Source organism: Saimiri boliviensis, chromosome 12 (assembly GCF_048565385.1).
Source record: "Saimiri boliviensis isolate mSaiBol1 chromosome 12, mSaiBol1.pri, whole genome shotgun sequence".
NCBI lineage: Eukaryota > Metazoa > Chordata > Mammalia > Primates > Cebidae > Saimiri > Saimiri boliviensis.
The window spans coordinates 25517385-25539304 of NC_133460.1; the positions used below are offsets into that span (position 1 = coordinate 25517385).

Here is a 21920-nt window from a genome sequence, read left to right on the forward strand (position 1 = left end):
AGGTACTTGAAGAAGCAGAAGCTCAACATTTATATCAGTCCATTTTGCCTGATATGGTGAAAATTGCACTCTGTCTGCCAAATATTTGCACCCAGGTTAGTGGATGTAGCTTCGTCAGTAGCTTTCTTGAGACTGACAGTTGAATTTTTTTTAAACTTGAATGGCCAAGGTCACAGAGAGAGAGAGAGAGAGAGAGAGAGAGAGAGAGAGAGAGAGAGACACACGGGATGGGAAACAGTTTTTGCCAAAGAGTTCGTAATTTTGCTGTATTAAGGAAAAGGTTAGAGGGTAGAGAGTGCTATAAAAGGACATTAAAAATGCAGCATTCCATTCCTCAGCTTCTGTTTACACTGTGGAAGCTTGTTTAATCAGACTTTTTTCTCTTTGTTTAAACAACTTCTAACTTTAAAAAATACTTATTATTTCAAAACATACTAATGGATTTGGAATATCGTATTTTCACAATGGCTTAATACTAACCACTCCTTCCTCACCTTCCCCCAAAGTGATGTATTCTATAACAAATGAGTTAATGACACTTTCTTAACTTTTTTTTTTTTTTTTTTTTTTGAGACAAGAGTCTTGCCCTGTCACCCAGGCTGGAGTACAGTGGCATAATCTTGGCTCACTGCATCCTCCACCTCCAGGTTCAAGCAATTCTTCTGCCTCAGTCACCCAAGTGATTACAGCCATGTGCCACCACACCTGGCTATTTTTTTTTTTTTGGAGTACATTGGCACAAATCTCACTTCACTGCAACTTCTGCCTCCTGGGTTCAAGCAATTCTCGTCCCTCAGCTGTGACTGGGATTACCACCACACCCGGCTACTTTTTGTATTTTTAATAGAGATGGAGTTTCACCATGTTGGCCAGGCTGGTCTCCAACTCCTGACTTCAGGTGATTGGCTCACCCTGTGCTGGGATTACAGGAGTGAGCTACTGTGCCCGGCCTTAACTTTTAAAAATAAAGAATCCTGTATTTTATTTTGAGTACATTAATTATATATTGCTACATAACAAATTATGTCAAAATTAATAGCTTAAAACAATAAACGTGTTATCTTGCAGCTTTTGTTGACTTTGGGAGCAGATTAGCTGACTGAGTGGTTGTGGATCAGGATTTCTCTTGTGGTTGTGGTCATCTGAAGGCTTACCTGGGACTGCAGGACACTCCTCTAAGTTGTCTTAGTTACATAGCTGTTGGCAGAAGGCCCTGCCATGGACGTCTCTATTGGCTGATTGATTGTCCTTATAACATAGTAGCTAACTTCCCCAAAGCAAGCAATCCAAAGGAGAGAGTAAGGAGGCTGCAGTGTCTTCTATGACCTGTTTTTCTCAGGGTACCCAACATCATTTCCGCTATTTTTCTGTTCATTACAAGCTAGCGCATACCCAAGGAACAGGGTATTAGACTCCACCTCTTTTTTTTCGTGTGTGTGTGTGAATGAGACAGAGTTTCACCCTTGTTTCCCAGGCTCGAGTGCAGTGGCACGATCTTGGCTCACTGCACACCTCTGTTTCTTGGGTTCAAGCAATTCTGCCTCAGTTTCCTGAGTGGCTGGGACTACAGGTGTGCGCCACTACACTCAGCTAATTTTTCTGTATTTTTAGCAGTGACGGGGTTTCACCATTTTGGCCAGCCTTATCTCAAACTCCTGACCTCATGTGATCTGCCCGTCTTGCCTCCCAAAGTGCTGGAAATACGGGCATGAGCCATTGCACCCAAGACTCCACCTCTTAAAGAGAGGAGCATCAAAGAATTTGTGAATGTATTTTCAAACCTCCGCAGGGTTTGTTTTGTTCTTCATAATTTTATTCCTGTTTCTCACAACAATGCTTGAATTTGCCTTTTTCTTGTATTTCTAGGGCCATCCCCTATTGCTACATGGCTGCTAGCCAGAATTCTACTAGCACCTTACTCCACAGGGGCCCTATGGACATTTGGGTGGAACGATTTCTGAATGTGTATCATGATCCCATTCATTGCAGTATGTCGTTAGGACACCCAAAAACACACAGATAGGGTCATTGGGGCAACCAGAAAACAACTCACACATGTCCAAATGCCTTCTTGGACTGTGCCACCTTCGGTTGAGACCCATGAAGTGTTTTTCAGTGTGATGTTTTCAATTTATGTAACTTTAATTTCACCTCAGTAATGCATTGTGTCTGAAATAAGTTTTACTATTGGGCAGTGGAAATATATTTTAAAACATACCTTCTTCTTGTTTCTATTGGAAGTTATTTGTTTGATCATATTCTGTTTGTTCTTTTTCCTTTCTCTCCTTACTTAGTAAAATCTCTTACTACCTCCTAGTTATGCCTATCTGTTACTTCCCCTGTGAAGCCTTCCCTGCCTCCCATACAAGGTTCATCCCTCCTGAAGCATTCAAATCATTGTTTTGTAATTCTTGTCATTATATATCTCTTACCACTGGATTATAGTCTCTCTCAAGGGAGATCCTCTTTGTGTCCCTGGTTTGCATGGTGCTTAATTACATGCTTTTTGAATTCAGTATGTAATTCATAATCAATAGTAGGTAGTACGTAGCCTTTGGGTGTGGGCCACTTAATCCTCTTCTCTTTACCTTGTGCATATAAGAGTTTCTGTATTTTATTTAATGAGAAATTTTTATTCAAAAGCATCTAACTTTGTAAGCTATAACAAGTCCCGTGGAACCAAAAATCAGATCCCTGGGCCCTCAGCTTTTTGTCCTGGCTTCTTTCAACAACTTTTTTCTCCATTAGCATATCAATGGGGAGAGCATCTTAATTCTGTGCTTTGCCATCTGTTGAAAAGTCAGTCTCTGCTGTGAGAGTTAAGGTTTTTATTTGAGATCAAAATACGTCTTGTGGCAAGTTAAATTGTGTATGTTGGTGTTTAATAATTTATCACATTGGAGAACTGTAGGCCAAATCTAAAGATTAAATTTTAGATTTATAAAAAAAAATTAAAGGAAACAAATTTGGTCAGGAACTATTTGAAATATCTTGGTTCACAGTAAACCAGCCTCTTATTTCATTGAGCTGAGCGCTTGACAATAAGATTTACATCTTCTCATTTCTCCAAATAATGAGTTTTTAGGCATTTCTTCTCACTAAGAGAGCAGAAATCATTAACTCTATTTAAAATTATGCTATTTGTTTATTTGGGAGACAAGAAATGTTTGTGTTTGAAGTCTGTTAAGCATGAAATATTTACCATTAATTTTTAAAATTATTTTTCTGAATAACTTGGTAAATGGTAGTTAAAAACTCATTTCTTACTAAAACGAAGCAGCACTTTGCTTGAAGCCATTGATACACTGTCACCTTTTCTAAACTCTTTGCTTGGTTGTGAATAAATGCATAGGATGGAAAATGGAGATCAGTATGAGCTCTCTATTTTCTTTTTCTCAGAAATGGTGATTGCTAAGACCTGAAGGGGAGAGAATTTGTATAACATAGTAAAAATAGATTCTTTACCTTTTGCTTTTTGTTTACCTTAGAATTTTCCCAAGAGAAATAGTTGAATTGCAAGTTTAATCTGTTATTTTTTCTAGCACTGCTGTTTTGGTTTGTCTTGCCTGCCCTTTCCTCAGGTTCATTCTGGGTGTCAGCTCCTCAAGTATGATCAGCACAGTTTGCTCTAGGCATGCCAGTTTGAGATGAATACAGATACCTGAAACTCTTAGTTCTGGGTCTTACTGCAGGGGAGAAGGAAAAGCATCTCGAAATATTCTGTGGGAGCATTTTGAAACTTAACAGCTGACGGATAAACTAGTAGTTGGTCTTTGATTTTTTTCTGCATGTCTTTAAAAATATAGTTTAACATTTAAAATATGTTGACAAAAAGAGTGAAACTCTGTAAAATATTTGAAGAGATTTATTTTGAGCCAAATATGAGTAACCAGTGGCCTCTGACACAGCCCCAAGAGATCCTGAGAACATGTGCCCAAGATGGTCAGGCTATAGCTTGGTTTTTTTAGAGAGGCAATAAGATATTGGGCCAGGCAGAGCAGCTCATGCTTATAATCCCAGCACTTTGGAAGGCTGAGCCAGGTGGATCACCTGAGGTCGGGAGTTCGAGAACAGCCTGACCAACTGGAGAAACCCTTTCTCTACTAAACATACAGAATTAGCTGGGCGTGGTGGTACAAGCCTGTAATCCCAGCTACTCAAGAGGCTGAGGCAGGAGAATCACTTGAACCTGGGAGGCAGAGGCTGCGGTGAGCTGAGATTGCACCATTGCACTCCAGCCTAGGCAGCAAGAGCAAAACACGGTCCCAAAAAATAAAATGTGTATCAGTCAGTAAGGAGGGCTTCCAGGTCATAGGTAGATTCAAATATTTTTCTGATTGGCAATTGGAAGAGTTATTATCTAAAGACCTGGAATTCATAGAAAGGAATATCTGGGTTAAGATAAGGGTTTATGGAGACCAAGGTTTTATCACGGAGATGAAGCTCCAGGTACCAGGCTCAGGGCTTTTATTGGAACTAAAAAGGTACCAGCCTTTTTCCTACTTCTCACCTGGAAAGGAATAGGCATTCTCTACAGAATGTAGATTTTCCCAACAGACAGCTTTTGAGGGCTATTTCAAAACATATGTCAGTGAAATATATTTTGGGGTATTCTTCCAGGGCCTGCTATCTTGTCATGTGGTACTGTACTAGAGTTAGGCTGGAATTGAGTCTTATTACAACAAAAAATCTGTTTAATCGGTTCAGGTCTCTGTTTTAATGTTAATGCTGGTTACTGTGCTGAATTCTAATATGAGGAGCATATAGTGAGGCATGTTGGACCCACCCTTCCTATCGTGGTGTGGACTAGTGTTTCAGGTTAACTTTGGAATCCCTTTGGCATAGAGGAGGGGTTTATTCAGTCGATTGGGGGGCTTAGAATTTTATTTTTGGTTTACAAACAGAATAAAGCCGACCGAACACAATGCTGAGGTCGTGTGGATTATACTGACAGTAAAAGGTAAGTGAATTTGGTGGTATAACTAGAAGACATTTTAGACATAAAAGATTTGAAGAAAAAGTCTCTTGCATCTTCCTTGACTTGGAATGTTTGGTTATGTAAGAAATGTCTATCTTGTTAAAACTTACATGTCTGTATAGTGGTTTTTACATGTTCTATTAATTGCTTTAATGAAGTTACATTTCTTATGAAGAAATTGTCAGCATGAAGTGTAATTTGGAAAAAGAGGGTAAAGACTTAATTGTTGAATTACTTTCCTTAGATCTTTTTTTTTTTTTGAGATGGAGTTTCGCTCTTGTTACCCAGGCTGGAGTGCAATGGTGTGATCTCAGCTCACCGCAACCTCCGCCTCCTGGGTTCAGGCAATTCTCCTGCCTCAGCCTCCTGAGCAGCTGGGATTACAGGCACGTGCCACCATGCCCAGATAATTTTTTGTATTTTTTTTTTTAGTAGAGACAGGGTTTCACCATGTTGACCAGGATGGTCTCGATTTCTTGACCTCGCGATCCACCCGTCTCGGCCTCCCAAAGTGCTGGGATTACAGGCGTGAGCTACTGCACCCGGCTTATCTTCCTTAGATCATTTTATTTAGGACTAAGAAAGATTGTTCTGGCCAATAATTTTTAATATAAATTAGAAAAAAATTTAGCTTAAGCAATGTTACATATTTTTGTTTCATCTTTTATTTTCATTTTTCATTATATGGACAATGTATTTTTATTTACTTGCTGAAGCAATCTTGTTTTTCACTAGTAAGTAATGTTTTATATTCTCTTCACTATCATTACTATTGATTAGAAATCTGCAGTTTGTCAAGTAAGTACATTTTCTCAATCATCCCTGATAAACTACTCTTGACTTTAATAATATTGCTGATTTAAGGATTCAAGAATGGCCTGAAATTATTTCTGCCATAATTTAGTAAATGCAATTTGGTGCCTCTGCTTTGAAATTGCTAAACTAATTATTGCTTTTCTCGTCTATATTTTTTGTTTCTTTTATCAGCCAATACCGCTCCTGAAACAGAAGATGAATCATTCCATCACAATGTCACAGGAACAGATTGCCAGTCTTTTAGCTAATGCTTTTTTCTGCACATTTCCACGACGAAATGCTAAGATGAAATCGGAGTATTCTAGTTACCCAGACATTAACTTCAATCGGTATGTTTTCAGAAAACACCTCTTTAGCAATGGAAAAGACAAAGGTGGAAGGGACAAATAATATATTTTTAGTGAATTCTACAGGCCAAGAACTTTATATGCAATTGTCTTATTACAGTACTTAAGTGACATTTTCACCATTGGGCCAACAAGGTGCTTAAAGTTCATCAAGGTTGAAATAACTCGACTGGGATCCAGGAGCTAGTAAGTCACAGAACTGAGGTTTTATTTCAGGCCTGTCATACTCCAGGACCCATGTTCTTTCTGTCCTCTCAGACGTTTCCTCTCAGTTCTCTGGACTCCACATGCCTCTTCAGTTTGATTATTCATAGGAACTTTTGTTGTTATTCCTACTGATTTTAGCATCCATTGTTGGATCTTGCCTGCAATGATTATTACCATAGTGTTTGCCTGTTGTGAATTTCCTGTTTCCCTCTTCTACATTTGCTAATTGAATTTCATTGTAAGGAAGAGCTATCCCTTCTCCCCTATTTTTAAAATATCAGAATGGACTCATGGATATTTATTTTGTTGTATGAGTTTAAATTAAATAGTATTATTTATTTTTTTTATTTTTTTTTGAGATGGAGTTTTGCTCTTGTTACCCAGGCTGGAGTGCAATGGTGCAATCTCGGCTCACCGCAACCTCCGCCCTCCTGGGTTCAGGCAATTCTCCTGCCTCAGCCTCCCGAGTAGCTGGGATTACAGGCACGCCCCACCATGCCCAGCTAATTTTTTGTAGTTTTAGTAGAGATGGAGTTTCACCATGTTGACCAGGATGGTCTCGATCTCTTGACCTCGTGATCCACCCGTCTCGGCCTCCCAAAGTGCTGGGATTACAGGCTTGAGCCACCGCGCCCGGCAGTATTATTTATTTTACTGCTTTAATTATTGTAGGTTTGGCCTTTAGGTGGGCTCCTCTGTTCTTTTGATAAGCCCCATCCTTTTTTTGAGCATTTCCTTTCTTTCTGGAATTATATATTGTTCCAGATTCATCTTATATTTTCCATGCCTCAATCCTGGAATCAACCATTTTCTCAAGGATTCCTGGTTTCTTTTATTATACAATGGTATTTAGAGACCAACATCTGGGTGATAGGTGTGCTCATTGCTACTAGCGTATCATTGTTTCTAATACAACTTACTTTATATGGGCAGCATTCTTATAACTCCACATGGCGGCAGAGAAATGAATTCACAGTTCTCTCCAGTATCAGAGTGTGAGCCCCAAGGGCCTTATCTTGAGCCTTTTAAAATTGGAGAACATTTCACTTTCTTAAGATGAGAAGAATTCTAGAATTCAGCTGGTTAGTTCCTAATATAAATTTTTAATTAAAACATTTAAAAACTAGATATTTCAGTGCATTTACTGTGTGTGTTTAGCAGATGAAAGTATAGCAGAGGAATTGAATATAAGCTGCTCTTAGACTGTCATAATTGTTGGGTGATATTTTTATGACCCTCAAACATTAAAATGTTGATGGTAATTTGATATTATATACAGTTACTCTCCACTGTCAACCTAAGGAAGAGGCAGCAAAGAATGAAAAAATAATGTTATCTAAGAAAATTTCTTTAAAATCCTAGTGTCAGCAAACAGGGTAGTTTATATAATATGCTCTTTGGTTACATAAATATTAGTTGCAAAGGTCATGCTTTTAATCTGTTTTCCAAATTAGTACAGTAGCTAAGTTTGTTTTTAGATACTGGTATTTAGTCAATATTTATTTCAAATATACATTGAGTAGCTGCAATATTCCCCACAGTGTATTAAGTGCCTTGAGGTTACAGAGAGAAGATAAGCCAATTTCTGAGTTCCTACTTTATGTAGCATTATCTCATTTTCAAACCTCACGACTGACCAGATTCCCTTCTCTTTTACACATGGCTTTTATTCCTCCTTCAATACTCAGTTCACGTATCAGTTTTTCTGGTGACTCAGATTCTGATAGGATAGGTTTGCTACTCTAGGTTCCTATGCTAGCCTGTATGTACCTCTGGAGAGGTGCAGCACACCATGACATTTTATTAAAGAAAGATGATAATTTAATAAAGGAAACTTTCTTTGAGGAAATAACTTTTCTTTCTGTTGTTGTTTTGCGACATGGTCTCATTATGTTGCCTAAGCTGGTCTCAAATTCCTGGGCTCAAGAGCTCCTCCCACCTAGCTAGGACTACAGGTGCATGTCACCATGCCCGGCGTAACTTTTGAGTTAAGTACAAAAGGGTGAATAAGAGTTTTTGTCAAGGAGAAGGAGAGGTGATTGCATTCTGGGCAGGGGGAAGGCTATGTACAAAGACACTGTCACAAGAAGGACCTGACATGCCCAGGGACTGAGAGAAGACAGTGGCTACAGCACAGAGAGTGAAAAGGAGCATGGAGAGGTGAGCGGCTACAAAAGTAGGTGGAGGCTGGACCATGCTGTGCCTTAGTAGGCCATCTGAAAACAATGAGAAGTCATTGGAGGATTAGATAATGAGGATAGAGGGAGACTAACACACATGTTCAGATTTGTATTTTCAAAAGTTTATTTTGATTGTAATTTGGGAGTCAAGCAGAGAGAGGCCAGAGTACATGAGTTTACTCAATTGGGGAGGTTATTGCAATGCACCAGGAAAGAGAGTGTGGTAGCTAGGATAGTGTAGGGGAAAGGACAGAGATGTGGAGACATTTGAAGGGGTAGCCAGAGTAATAGTGATGGGCTGGATTGGTAAATGGGTGGAGAGAGGCATCCAGTGTACTTCTTATGTACGTACAACCAAATGCGCGCCTTTACTGTCCCCTACTTTTCCTACTGTACCACCTAGCCTACTTCATAATTGCATATTTAATCATTTCAGTGGGACCGGGATCTTAACTGTCCTCTTCTTTGTTACTTTCACAAAATCTCATGCATTGTAGGCTTTCAATAATTTCTTGTTGAATGAATTAAAATAAATTTTACAGTTGAAATATTAGAGAATAAAATTAAGTGGCTTGTTTTGAGTAATGGAGCTGGTTAGTGGCAGAGTGCTAAGACTATAACTTAGACCCTTTGTTCTCAGTCTGTTGTCTTTTGCTTTTCATATTATATCTTAGTCTTAGGAATTATGAGACATTTTCTTTTTAAGCCACATATAATTAAACATAGCTTTTACCTCTGATTTTGTTAGTAATTGGGGCAGAATTGAGAGAAAATAGAGCATTGGAATCTGCAATTGCAGTTTATGTAAAGAACCTGTTTCACAGGTGTAAGCTACTGTGCCCAGCCCATATATTACTTTTACATGCAGAAGGAAAAATAGGTAAGGGGAAGAACATGTCAGTTGTCAGAAATCAAGTTAATAAGAGTAGACGATTTTTGTAATTGATTTTGAGGGTGGAATTTCATAGATTTTTTAAGGCTTTTCCAGAAAGCTAGTGCAGATAGTTTCTTTCCAATTACACCTCCATAGACACATTTTCATTGTGTCTACTTAACGCATTTTACCTATTCAGCATATAGCATTTTATTTCTTATGGAAGAAATGGAATCCACAGAATCCTGTGGGGAGCCTGCAATGCTGACAGCTGTCTTACTCAACAGTAAAGACCCACCCGTGCTGGATGGCTGACAGGCAGAAGTCAAGATGCCTTGAGAAGGCTTAGCTTTGGTGATTTCCAATTTCCTGTCACCAATTACCAGAATTTACATTAATTTTAATATATATTTTAATTTTAAAAGACCTTCGTTTTTCAGCCAAAATTCTGACTGGGGAAGACTGGGGCTTCTTGGAAATGGCAGGTTTATCTTTTTCATTGTACATCGTCATTTATCCTGAAGACTGAGCTGATTAGCTCTGAATATCAGCATGTTGGGCTTGATGGGACTCAAGGCTGGGCCATTTTTTAAAATGAAGGGAATATTAATTAGAACAATGCAACTGCTTTATGTAAATGAATATTGATTTTTGGGTGGGGGGGCTGGGTATTATGTAATGCCTTAATTTAGCACAAGTACCTTAGCTTACTCAGCATTATCTGAAATTCATTTACTTGTCACATTAACCATATGAATTAGATATTGCTTAGGAATTGTTACTCTCATTTTTAAAAAATGAGATGGAAGTTTAGAGAGGGTAGGTTACGTCACCAAGTTAACACAGTTAACTAATAGACTTGAGAGTCAAATGCAGGATATAGTCTTTGAGAAGCTGTGTCCCTTAACCATTCTGCTACACAGTCTCCCTTTGAATGAACTGAATTAATCCTTCTTACCTCATGGCTAGTCAGAAATTAGAACTGTTCTTAGAAATAATTATTGATCTATTAAATGAATTAAAGCCATTTATAAGTCCAGAGTGACAATGAGGGATTTAAGCTTGCTGCAAATAGCATTCTCACCAGATAAGATTTTAAGTAGGTCTGTTTAAGATTTGAAATCAGACATATTTTTGTCTTCCTAGCTGATGAATGTTCTTTTGGATACCATGACACTGAAAATGAATTAAGGCAGGTAAGCCAGTGTTAGTCTCCACAATGTTGTAGAGAATCCTAAGCAGCCATGATGTCTGCCCTTGCCTTTCATTTTGAGATGGTATGTGTTTTAATGAGCCTAAGCTAGCAAACAGTAAAAAACGACTGTGCATCACCACTGATGCTGTCTGTTGATGGCTTGTTTTGATTCTGCCTAAGGAATTTTCTAGGTAGGGAAGCCTCTCTATTGATAAGGTTCAGGGAGATTAAATGAATTGTTAGCACAACTGGAACTTGATCACTGTCTTCTACTCAAACTCAGTGTTCTTTTATTATATCACACTGCCTGTCATGAGCAAAATGCTCTGAGAGTGCTCCAGAAATGGCAAACAACCAAAAGTCCCCTGTCTTTCATGTGGCTTCTGAAAGATCCAGTACTTAATCTGATGAGCCATTTGGTAAGCTGATAATGTAGCATTTTATTGCCTTGTTACCTTCTATGCATAGTTTCTACTTACAATTATAGTTTCTAGCAGTAGGGAGTGGTGTGTGTGTGGTGTAAGAAAGTGAGTGTGTGTGTGAGTGTGTGTGTATTTAATCTCAAAAGAGGTATGGGTAGCTAGTTGAATAAGAAAAATGCTAAGAGTATGTGGTGGGAGGCTGACGTCAATAAATTGAATAAGTCTTCCCTTTTTTATTTATTGCTGTGTTCTTTCAGCCCTGCTTAGTTATGTTAAATACCCCTGACCTTTTTCCCTGCTTGCCTTTCAGGTCCTAAACATTCATATAAAGGCTTCCAATGTGATTAGCATTGATGTTTCTGAGTTTGCATGGAAACTAGATGGTCAGAGATAAATTGTGGGTCTCAGCAGTGGTCAGCCCAGGAGGGTTTTACATCTGCCTCTTCCCTGGATTGAAAATGCTGCTGGGGCCATATGGCAGAGTGCCTCACAGAAGAGCAGGAATGACTTTCTGGTTGGGTTCCGGATTATCACTTGCTCATATTTTAAAATGGAAGTTGTGGTGCTTTAGGCTTGATTTATGGTATACTAATGGGATTATTACTTAACTTGAAATGGCATAGTGGGTTATGGGGCGGTGGGGATGGATATACCTAGAATAAAATTCCAGTAATATCAGTATTCCATTCAGGGAAAGATTTTATTAAATTCTGTTTCTCTTTATAAATATGCAAAGGAAAACACCAGCTAATAAGTATCTGACCTTTGACTGACTTCTTTCATTGAAAATATGGTTTTGTTTAGAATAAAGTAAGATTGCCTGACTGGCTTTTTCCGTTTGATTTCTTTAATAATCTATAACTATCTTTTAATTAAATGCCCAAATATCTTCCCTACATGCAGAGGAGTTATTGTGACCTGGCTTATGTGCACACTGCTGACTCAAAATAGGCCTTCAAATATACATACCTAGGACTTGAAAAATCTAAATTAAAAAACAAAGGTGTTGGGAAGTTAAAAAAAAAAAAAAAGTGTCTCGGGGGAACGTTGCTTAATGATTGTGAGAATGTCTCACTTTCTCTGAGCCTGTTTGTGTGTGTCTTTCTTTCTGTGTGTCTGTGCTTCATGCTCTCTGTCTCTAGCACCGTTTCTATCAGCCTTTCTCCTCTCTCTTATCTTCCCTGCCCCATCTTTCTTCTCCCCCTTCACTCCTTTCTTGGGATCCAGCCTCAGTTCTTTTGTTTTCCTCCTCACCCCCAAAAGCTGTCCCTCATATTATATATCATTCCTGGGATGACTTCGTTCATGCTGTTTGCCTGTCTGTTTCTGTTCTTTTTACTTGCCTTCCATATCAGGATGATTCATTTTATTTGAGTGGCTGTGCATAAAACTTTAAAATTTCACAACAGCCATGTCTGAGAATTACCACAAGTATTTTAAACCTGCTTCATCTCTGACTTTATCTCTCCTTCTTACCCCCGACACCCACCACCACACTTTCCCCACTTCCCCCTGCTCTATCAGAAAGATGGGAAAGTGTATTTGGTTGCATAATGATTTGAAGTTAGGATTGGAGCAGCGAATAAACAGAGTACATTGAGATTCTGCTTGATTTGCACCTTTAAGATTTGGACCTGCAAAATAAACAGTGGTGTTCATTTGCAGTGGGTGATAATAACAGCCATAAAGTCTTCCAGGAAAGTTTGTCTCACCAGGATAATAAATCTGCAGTCTCACGAGGCTACTAAAGTTAATAATTTGTCATCATGGTTATAAAATATGTGACCTTTTATGTGGTTTTATACATAGATGATCACATGTGGAAGCTAGGGATGCTTGTTCTTCGTTTTGTATAATTATTTCTTAAGAGAAACAGCTATTTTCTCCTCACTATGCAATAGTTCTACTGAAGAGGATCTTTTATTCCTTAATTGAATTGTACAGTACATCAATTCATCTCTAGGAAAAGTTAGTAGCCACTTTTATATTCATACTGATTTCCTCTATTACATAGTGAGCCTAGAAAGAGATTTTGAAGTGGATCCTAAGGTATTCATTTAGTAAATCGTATTTATTGATATAGGATGTTTAATTATACTGCTAAGTAGCTTTTTCATTTTGGCTATCATTTTGATTTAAATAAACTCTATTCTAGAAGAAGCCACGCTGAAACCTGCACTCTCAAAGAGCCTTTCTTTCAGCTGGCAGCTGTATGTGTATTAAATATTTCAGAAAGATATGTTCTTTTAAATAAGTACAAATTATTACACAGGCTGTCTTAAACTGTTTTTAAAAAGAGATCTGATTTTAGATTTGGTTAAAATACTAGCCTACATTAGTGTTCGTTTTAGGAAATAAATATTCACATAAATTGTTTTTCCAGAAAGTGACCCTGAATACAGATTTCAGATCATTGAAAATGGAACCATTTGAAATTTGCATTTCCTTCCTTTTTCCTAATTTATTTCAGTTGCTCAATAGGATTTTCTCATGAAATTAACTTTTTCCTCTCAGCATAGTTACATAAGCTTGCTCTTGTAATCATGAAGAATATTACCCATTTCAGCACTTATTAACATGGACTTTTACTTGAAGGGTTTCTGGTTTTAAAGTCAGAGTACATGACTAGAGGCAGATGAATAATATCTCATCGTTTGTAGCCACTGAGTCTCTATAATTTTTAAATGCCTTTGGAAAGCTAGATCTTATGCTCAAAAGCATGCTTTTGTGTTAGAAATCTTTTAGTGAACTACTTACTCAGGTCATAATGCTTTTAAAGCCCTGCTTTTCTTTCCTCGGAATAAATTGAATTATATGTTACCAGTAACAATGCCACGTCATTTCAAAAGAAACTGAATTAAGTAATGCAAGTCTGGGTTGCTGAAAACTAGATGACACAGGGTAGACACTGTTTTGGTTACCATGCAAGGAAGCTCTGTTAGTCAGCTTGGGCTGCCATAATAAAATCCCATAGAACTGGGCGGCTTAAACAACAGAAATTCATTTTCTCATGATTCTCTAGACTAGAAGCTGCAGATCAAGGTGCTGTTGCTTCAGTTCCTGATGACGGCTCTCTTCTTGGCTTATAAGTGGCTGCCTTCTTGTCCTCACGTGGTAGAGAGAGTACTCTAGTCTCACCTTCTCTTAAAATGACATCAGTTCTATCAGATTAGAATCCCAACCCTATGACCTCAGTTAACCGTTACTACCTCTTCAAAGGCCTTATCTCCAAATTTAGCTACATTAGGGATTAAGGATTTAACATACAAATTTTGAGAGGGCACAAACATTCAGTCTATAATAGAATATATTTGTTTAAGTAACAAGGACTGTTGAGCCCTGATATCTTGTCATACCTGCCTGTGTATGGAACCCCTGTTCCCCTCCACTCTCATTTCATCGCAAACGCTAATACAGGGATTTTTTTTTTTTTTCAGATACTGTTTTGGTAGTTATCAAACTACCTAATAATGTATGAAGTATAATGTTATTAGCCATTGAGAAAGTGGCTGTGCATTAACTGACTGACCCTAATTGGCTCGGGAGCTAGATAGTGCTTTCTCCATGGTGGAAGATAGGTTGGAGAAATGTGGTTGGTAGCAAATGCTGTCTGATTTGAACAGCTTTGAAGAAGCCTGGTTCTAGTTGGTTTCAGTCCTCTCCAGATACTGTTTGAATGTAAACCAATTTTCCAGTTCTTATCTTCACAGAATTGTCTTCTGGAAGAATTATTTCTTGTTATTACTTGGTTGCAATGTGGTTGTAGTTTTGTGAATTATTAAGGCATTTTAACTCATCTTCCACTCTCTTATTTTTTATCTCTTTTAGGTTGTTTGAGGGACGTTCATCAAGGAAACCAGAGAAACTTAAAACGCTCTTCTGCTACTTTAGAAGAGTCACAGAGAAAAGTAAATTCCTTTCATTCTTACTGTAATTTTTCTTGCTGATGGAAACAGTTCAAGTCAAGTGACACGTGAGGAACATTTTGTGTTTAACGTAAATCTTCCTGTTCCAACCACATTGAAACAGTAGTCATGATTCGATATAACCTAGATTTTATGCTTGTGTTGTGTATAAGCATAATGTGTGCTACAGATGTAGTGGGGTAGGGTTTACATACTCTGAAATCAGACCCATATTCTCTGAAATCTGTAACATACATCAAAGGATTTTCACGAATAAAAACCAGAGAAATTATATTGACCAGGAAATAAATTTTGGATGCTCTTTATTTAAAGAAGTATTCACTAGTTTATTTGCATAAGTCAACTAGTTCATTGTTTTTCTACCCGTTCCTCTTTTTTGTGCCCTCCTAAGCCCTTTGTGGATTTCTTATAAAACTGTTTTGTACTGAGTTTTGTATCTCCACCTTCCTCTGTTGAACCTTAACGTTATTGCTTACCCAGAACCTGATAGCAGCTGAGACAGTCCAACAAATACTGGTAATGACCAGCTGATAATAGATTGGTATTGCCACTGTTATCTCAGAAGGTGAATGACAGTGGTCGAGTTTATTGACACCTCTAAGCTTGAGTTTTATCATCTGTGAAATAATAATGGCCAATACCTTGTAGGGTAGTTATAGTTATTAAACAAGAAGGTACATGCTTAATAAATGTAAGCTATTGTCAATGGGTAGCCTTTCCTACAAGTGGGTGAAAACCAGTACACCTCAAAAGTTTCTTTGTGCTAAGTAGGTAAGGTCAAGCTCGTCAAGTGAAATGGCTTTTCTTCAGTTCTGGGTTGTAGGATTGTCTTAAAACGTCTTTGGATAATTTTAAGATCATTTTTCTCATATTTTTCTTTTACTCTTGCATTACAGTGTACTTGGCATTTTCCCCATTGAATGTGTTGCTGTTGGACATTGTTAAATTTTTAGAAAGAAATCAATTATCAGGATTTTGATGTTTAAGGGAAAATTGTACGCTTCTTTGATGTGGGATTATTTATCTTGTAGTTTGAATTTTAGTTTTGTGCCCTGTACTGAATGAAATATTAAAATGCAGAATCATTTGGACCTATGAGACATAAAATCAAATTAGAACTTGCATTGTAATGACTTATTAAAAAGATGACTACTTTCTTTGGCCATTCTAGGTCTAATTAGCATTATTACTATTGGTTTATTTTTTGTTTTGTTTTTACAGTACTTTGAGTTGCCATTTTAAGTAGAATTATTATAACTAAGTAATACAGAGTTCACTTTTTTTTTTTTTTGAGATGGAGTCTCATTCTGTCGCCAGGCTGGAGTGTAGTGGCGTAATCTCAGCTCACTGCAACCTTTGCCTCCTGAGTTCAAGCAATATTCTTCTGCCTGTAGCTGGGACTACAGGTACCTGCCACTACGCCCAGCTAATTTTTATATTTTAGTAGAGCTGGTGTTTCACCATGTTGGCCAGGATGGTCCGGATCTCTTGACCTTGTGATCTGCCCACCTTGGCCTCCCAAAATGCTGGGATTACAGGCATGAACCACCGTGCCTGACCCAGAGTTCACTTTTTTGTCCTGGGAGTCAAGTCACATACGTCTTCTCTAAAAACTCTCTTGGCTTTCTAAATTTTAGGATTTCACATACTTTGAGGAAAAAGCTAAAAGTTTGTTTTTTCAACTAGAAATGTATATACCATTATAAATATTGGGACTTTGAAGAAATACAAGTAGACATTTTTTTATTTTCTGACTTATTCACTATACATGGTAATTAACTTCTTTGTAGAAATACAGTATAACATTGCTCTTGGTCTTCAGTATGTAAAGCTGACAGCTTAAGGAGGAAATACTAAAGAGAATAAAAGAGGTTGCAGTTTAATGAGTAGCTGTATAGAAGTTCTGGAGCCTACTCAATAGACTTCAGAAGCTTATTTTAGGTACTGTATTTCACCAAATCTAAGATGTCATAGTTTTTTGTTTTTTGTTGTTTTTTTTTTAAGTGCTATTACATTATATCCCTCTAAGAAGGAAAAAAACACACAGGACAGGGAGTTTAGTAGGAGACCTGACTCACAAGAGTGGTACACCTAAGGATAAATGAGAAATTAACTTGACCATCCAGAAAAGGGACCATAAAGAAATGTACAAGTCTCAACCTTGACACTAAATAGAGAAAGGAAAAAAACGTTTCTCTGAGAATTTGAACCACAAGCCCTAAGCTTCGGGTATGCAGCCTTACCACCAGTGTGGTCCATAAAGGCCTGCCACAAACGATTTGATTCAGATGATATTGGGCTGGTGGTGCTCCCAGACGACAGCAGAAGCAGAATAAATTCACCTCTAGTCTAGACCTATGGTAAGATACCTCTATTATAAAAGATGTATTCCAGTTTCAGAAATTTAATAAGTGAAAAAACGTGCCTTTTAGAATTGATAAACTAGAATTCCATCAGGACCAACTTTTCGCTGTTGTTAAACATGTTTATTTTATATTTGATGAGGATCTTGAGACTGAAAGAGTTTAAAGAGCCTTCTTAATTAAATTATTTTCTACATAGTTTTACATAAAGTATCTTATAGATCAGGTTTTTGGAAATTTATGACCTATATGTAGCATATATTGTGACTTTATTATGGGAAGTATTTGATTAACCAAAGTGTTCTATTCTGAGATGAAAGTTCCCTTTTTATGAAAGAAAGCTAACAGATGTGCTCTCAAGGCATTTTTGTTAATAATTTTATCTAAGAAACCATGTTCTTCTGCCTTTTCTTGCTTTGCCAGCAGTGTTTATGAATTTATCTTAGCATCTCTTTGTATATATGAAGGACATTTTAATGTTCTTACTTCTCTGCTAAGTTACTGAATGACAAGATAGATGGTCTGTTATATTCATGGAATTACTTCTCTAGTGTTTGAGTTGTCTGACCACTTGTGAGTTTTAAATATGCTATCCATTTATCTTAAAGTTAGATATCTAAAGAAAGTATGACCCATGTTAACATAAAATTTTGTTTTCTACCACAACTGCTCCATATGGTTTTTTAGCGGTGCCTGCTTTTGACTGAGAACAAGAAAATGTGGAATTGTGCATAGGAATGAAATGATGATGGCCAGGATTTTACTGGGCTGTACTCCGTCATCACTAATAGTTCCTGACATCTCTTTCTTTCCTTAAGAGCTTTTTTTCTATTCAAGAAAACAGAAATGGCATGGCCTTTTTAGTTTGTTCTTTGATTTGAATCAAGACAAATTACTTCTGGCCAGCTGATTTATTTGTTTCTTTTTGTTACTAGTTTTAAAAAAAGTAAATCTGACTAGAAAAGGAACTCATCCTCTAAAATTATTGACTGCATTAATAATACTTCATTTTAATTCTCCCAAATTCATTGCTCCTTGAAAAATATGTCATCTTTGTTCTGTAAACTCCTAGAACCAGTAATTTCTCCTCTGGCTAAGACTCTACTAGCAAGTAGAGTGATTGCCCACTATCTAAGCCCGGGACTTTACTGTACTGACTCCAGAGGATGTGTAAATGATTTCCTTTTTAAATCTGTGACATTTCACTTACCTTAAAGTACATAAATGTGTATCTGTTCACCAGTCTTTGAATGTAGGGTTAAGTTCTTTCTTTGTAAAGGAGTCTACAAATTGAAATTCAATTTTGTCTTTATTGCAAAGGTATACCAGTTGTACATCCTTTTTTTCAATGCTTTTTTTTAAAAAAGTGTATTCAGCTTCAAAAACTTCACCAAAAAGTACCAGCGCTCAAATCCTCCTGTTGTGCTATTATTTGTATAGTTTTGTTTAGTGAAGGCTTATTATTGTGTAGAAGGAGTTTCTACTGTAAGGATAATATTATTTTCAATCAATATTCTGTTATATTCCAATGCTAGGCTTGATATTGCCTGATGAGTTTTATAGCCAATGTTAGATTTATTCTTTTACTGAGTGTGTGTGTATGTATGTGTGTATAATCTTTTCAAAATTGAAACTTATTTTGGGTATTTTTTTTTTTTATTGCTTCTATAGAACCTACTGGGTTGGTGACATTTACAAGACAAAGTCTTGAAGATTTTCCAGAGTGGGAAAGGTAACAATAATAATAAAAATAATCCTGGACCCCTAGAACTAAAGAACTCTTACATTGTGAGAGGATTCTGTTTTATAGCACCTGGAATGATGGTTTTCCAACCTCTAATTATCCTAGTGCCAGGGAATTTCTACTCATAAATGATCTATTGATAGCTCTCATTGTTGAAAAGGTCGTGCCTTTTAAATCAAAGTCCATATAACTCTTTGATTTCTACCATTTTGTCTTTTTTTGTCTTCAGAAAGAAAGTCCTGTTTAGAATTAAGGAGTGTTGTATGTGAAGACACTAATAAAAAGAACACAAATATTTAAATGTTTTTCCTCCCCTTTTTTTGGTTAGCGTTTGAACTTCATGGCTTTTCTTTCTAGAGGACGAGATTGAGAAGTCTTTTTATTACTTACATTTTAGTGAACAAACCATCTAAAATTTGTCTAAGTGGCAAGAATTTTTAATTTTGGCTGCCCATGTGCACTGCTGGTAGATTTTGTGGAAAATTGTATTTACTGTTTGTTATTTATCAGAAAATATTGACGAGATAGCAGCCAATCTGAGCTAATTCAGATTTGTAAGAGCCTTAGTGTCCTGAAATAGTTAACTTATTTTTAATCTAAAGCAAGTCTCCCAGGACACTTAAAGAAATGTGGATTAACTTTTTAAATATGTTGGAATACATGATGAAGCATACTAAACACGTATTTGACCAATGCCTCCCATTTTCACTTTCTAATAATTTTATGATTGTAATTGTTTGGTTTGGAATTAGTGATGAATGGAAATCACTTAAAAGAAATTAACCTGAGAAGTCATATTTGCTTAGGTGGCTTTCCTGTGGTGTTTTCATCCATCAAAGATGTTTATTTGTGAGGTGACTGAAAAAGAAATTTACTTCAGAAGACAGAGTGCATGGTTTAGATGATTATTAATAGAGGGAAGTAGATAAAAGGTTAAGCAACCTGAAGAGAGAAAAAACAATGAGCCAGAAAAAGATGAGAACATGTACAGCATTTTGGCATCATGGCATGTTAGATCTGAAAGGAACCCCAGCCATCTGCTAAAACTGTTGATCAGCTCTGTAATACCTGCGACAGATGGAAACTGGATAGCTTCAGTGATGGCAGATTCCGTTTCACATCAGTTTGTTCCATTGGTGGCTCCTTGTGTTGTCATCTCATGCTTTCATTCACTAAAAGTCTTCTATATTCACTTTCCACCATTCCTGGTTCTTCCTTCTGGAGCTTCATAAATAAATCTGAATTTCTAGTTTTGTTTAACTCTTCTTCATGTATCATAATGACTTCTTGACCTACTTCCCTCTCTAACAGTGCACACAAGTTCATACTCAACTGATTCATTTCTTCTATTTCACACATAATATGAATCCTAAACCCTTTATCTCTGCTCTTAACATAGTCCCATTCATTCGGCCCTCTTAAAATATGGTGCCTGGAATTAAAAGTACCATTATGCTGTGTCATCTCTATGGTGCAGAGGATTGTTTTTCTTCACTCTTCTGTTAATCTCTCATAGTAATGGAGATGTTTTGTTCCTGTTACTTTGCTGTAGATTTTACAGATAAATCTGAGGGCTTATTTTTAATTCATCCAGGATCTCTACTTTGCATCTGACATTCATTTGGCACTAATGTGAAAGAACACCCATTTCTGTACCACCATGTGGGAGAAAAGGGACAGGTCAAAATGCAGAGACTGGCAAGGCTGCTGTGTCAGTGAGACACAGTAACTTTGCCTCTAAGTGAGACCAAGATTGTCCCCTTAATTTTGATAGGCAGAATTTAACTTGATACCTTTGCTAACTTATTTTTATTTCATTGATCTCTTTTTTGTTTTAGCTGCTTCTTAAGTGAGTTGGAGAATGTAATTAAAATCAGTCTCCTAGACTTCACAGAACCAGAAACATGCATTCACTTAAAGAGGGAGATTGAAAAAGAGATGAGGATTGTTGGTGTTTCCAAGAGTAAGGGGCTAAATGGGTGCCAGGAGCTTAGAGGCTTTTCTGAATTCCAAGTTTCTGGCATGGTATAATTAACCCTTTGATTATCAGCAAATACTTTTGCCAAGCTTAATTAGAGCCCTGATCATCTATGTCTTTGACTCCTGAAGCAGGGGTATAGAGGATGACCTATCAGGAAATTAGAAGACGCTTCAAAACAAAACCCAAAAAAAGTTTCTAGCCATTTCATAATTTTATTAAGAGCTATACTATAAAGTTTCTAGCTTCAGTCATGGAGAATAGTTGATATCTGATGGAATTCCTCTTCTGAAGTCCTGACTGACAGCCCAGAGATTTTTAGATTATGCTTGTTTATAAACTTTTTAGTAGTATGCTCACAGGGGTCTTCCTCTGAATAAAACGGCTATGAAAGTAGGACCTTAAAAAGGAAGTTAAAAAAAAAAATCTAACATGATACTGCTTTCTACAAGAGACTGACTGGGAAAGTAATTTTTCTAAAAGTAGAGCATACTGATTGAGAGCCTGTACAATTGAGTGATACTATCTCGTTTCACATCTATGCTACTTTATTTACTAGTCTTGGTTAGCTTACTTAGAAGTTCTGTGCTTTGTTTCCCCATCTATGAAAGGAGATAGTTATAGGGTTGTTGAGAGGATTCAAGTAGTTAATATAAATAAAGCTCTTAGACAGAACCTGTACAGAATTACCTTCCGAGTTAAAGCTATCAGTCTGTTGGGCTGGAGTTTTGCCAGAAGTGTATTTAAATTCATTGAAACCAGGAAGGAATCAAGCAATTCTCAGTACTTACCAGCTAACCTCCTGGACTATTTTCTAAAAATAGAATCATCTCCTCCTGCCCCTCCCCCACCTCTCCCCCCAAAAAAATTATTGGCACTCTTATGTAAGT

At 37.1% G+C, this 21920-nt stretch overlaps 1 protein-coding gene across 3 annotated transcripts in view; it reads left to right on the plus strand.

Moving 5' to 3' along the window:
* Positions 1-21920, plus strand: part of PARG (poly(ADP-ribose) glycohydrolase) — a 113807-nt gene that overhangs the window by 48970 nt on the left and 42917 nt on the right. For all 3 annotated transcript variants that reach the window (XM_003929993.4, XM_010340604.3, XM_039477817.2), the window contains 4 exons: positions 3-95; positions 5966-6123; positions 14848-14927; positions 18980-19040. In XM_003929993.4, coding sequence (XP_003930042.1) covers positions 3-95; positions 5966-6123; positions 14848-14927; positions 18980-19040 — 392 coding nt within the window. The remainder of the gene's footprint in view (positions 1-2; positions 96-5965; positions 6124-14847; positions 14928-18979; positions 19041-21920) is intronic.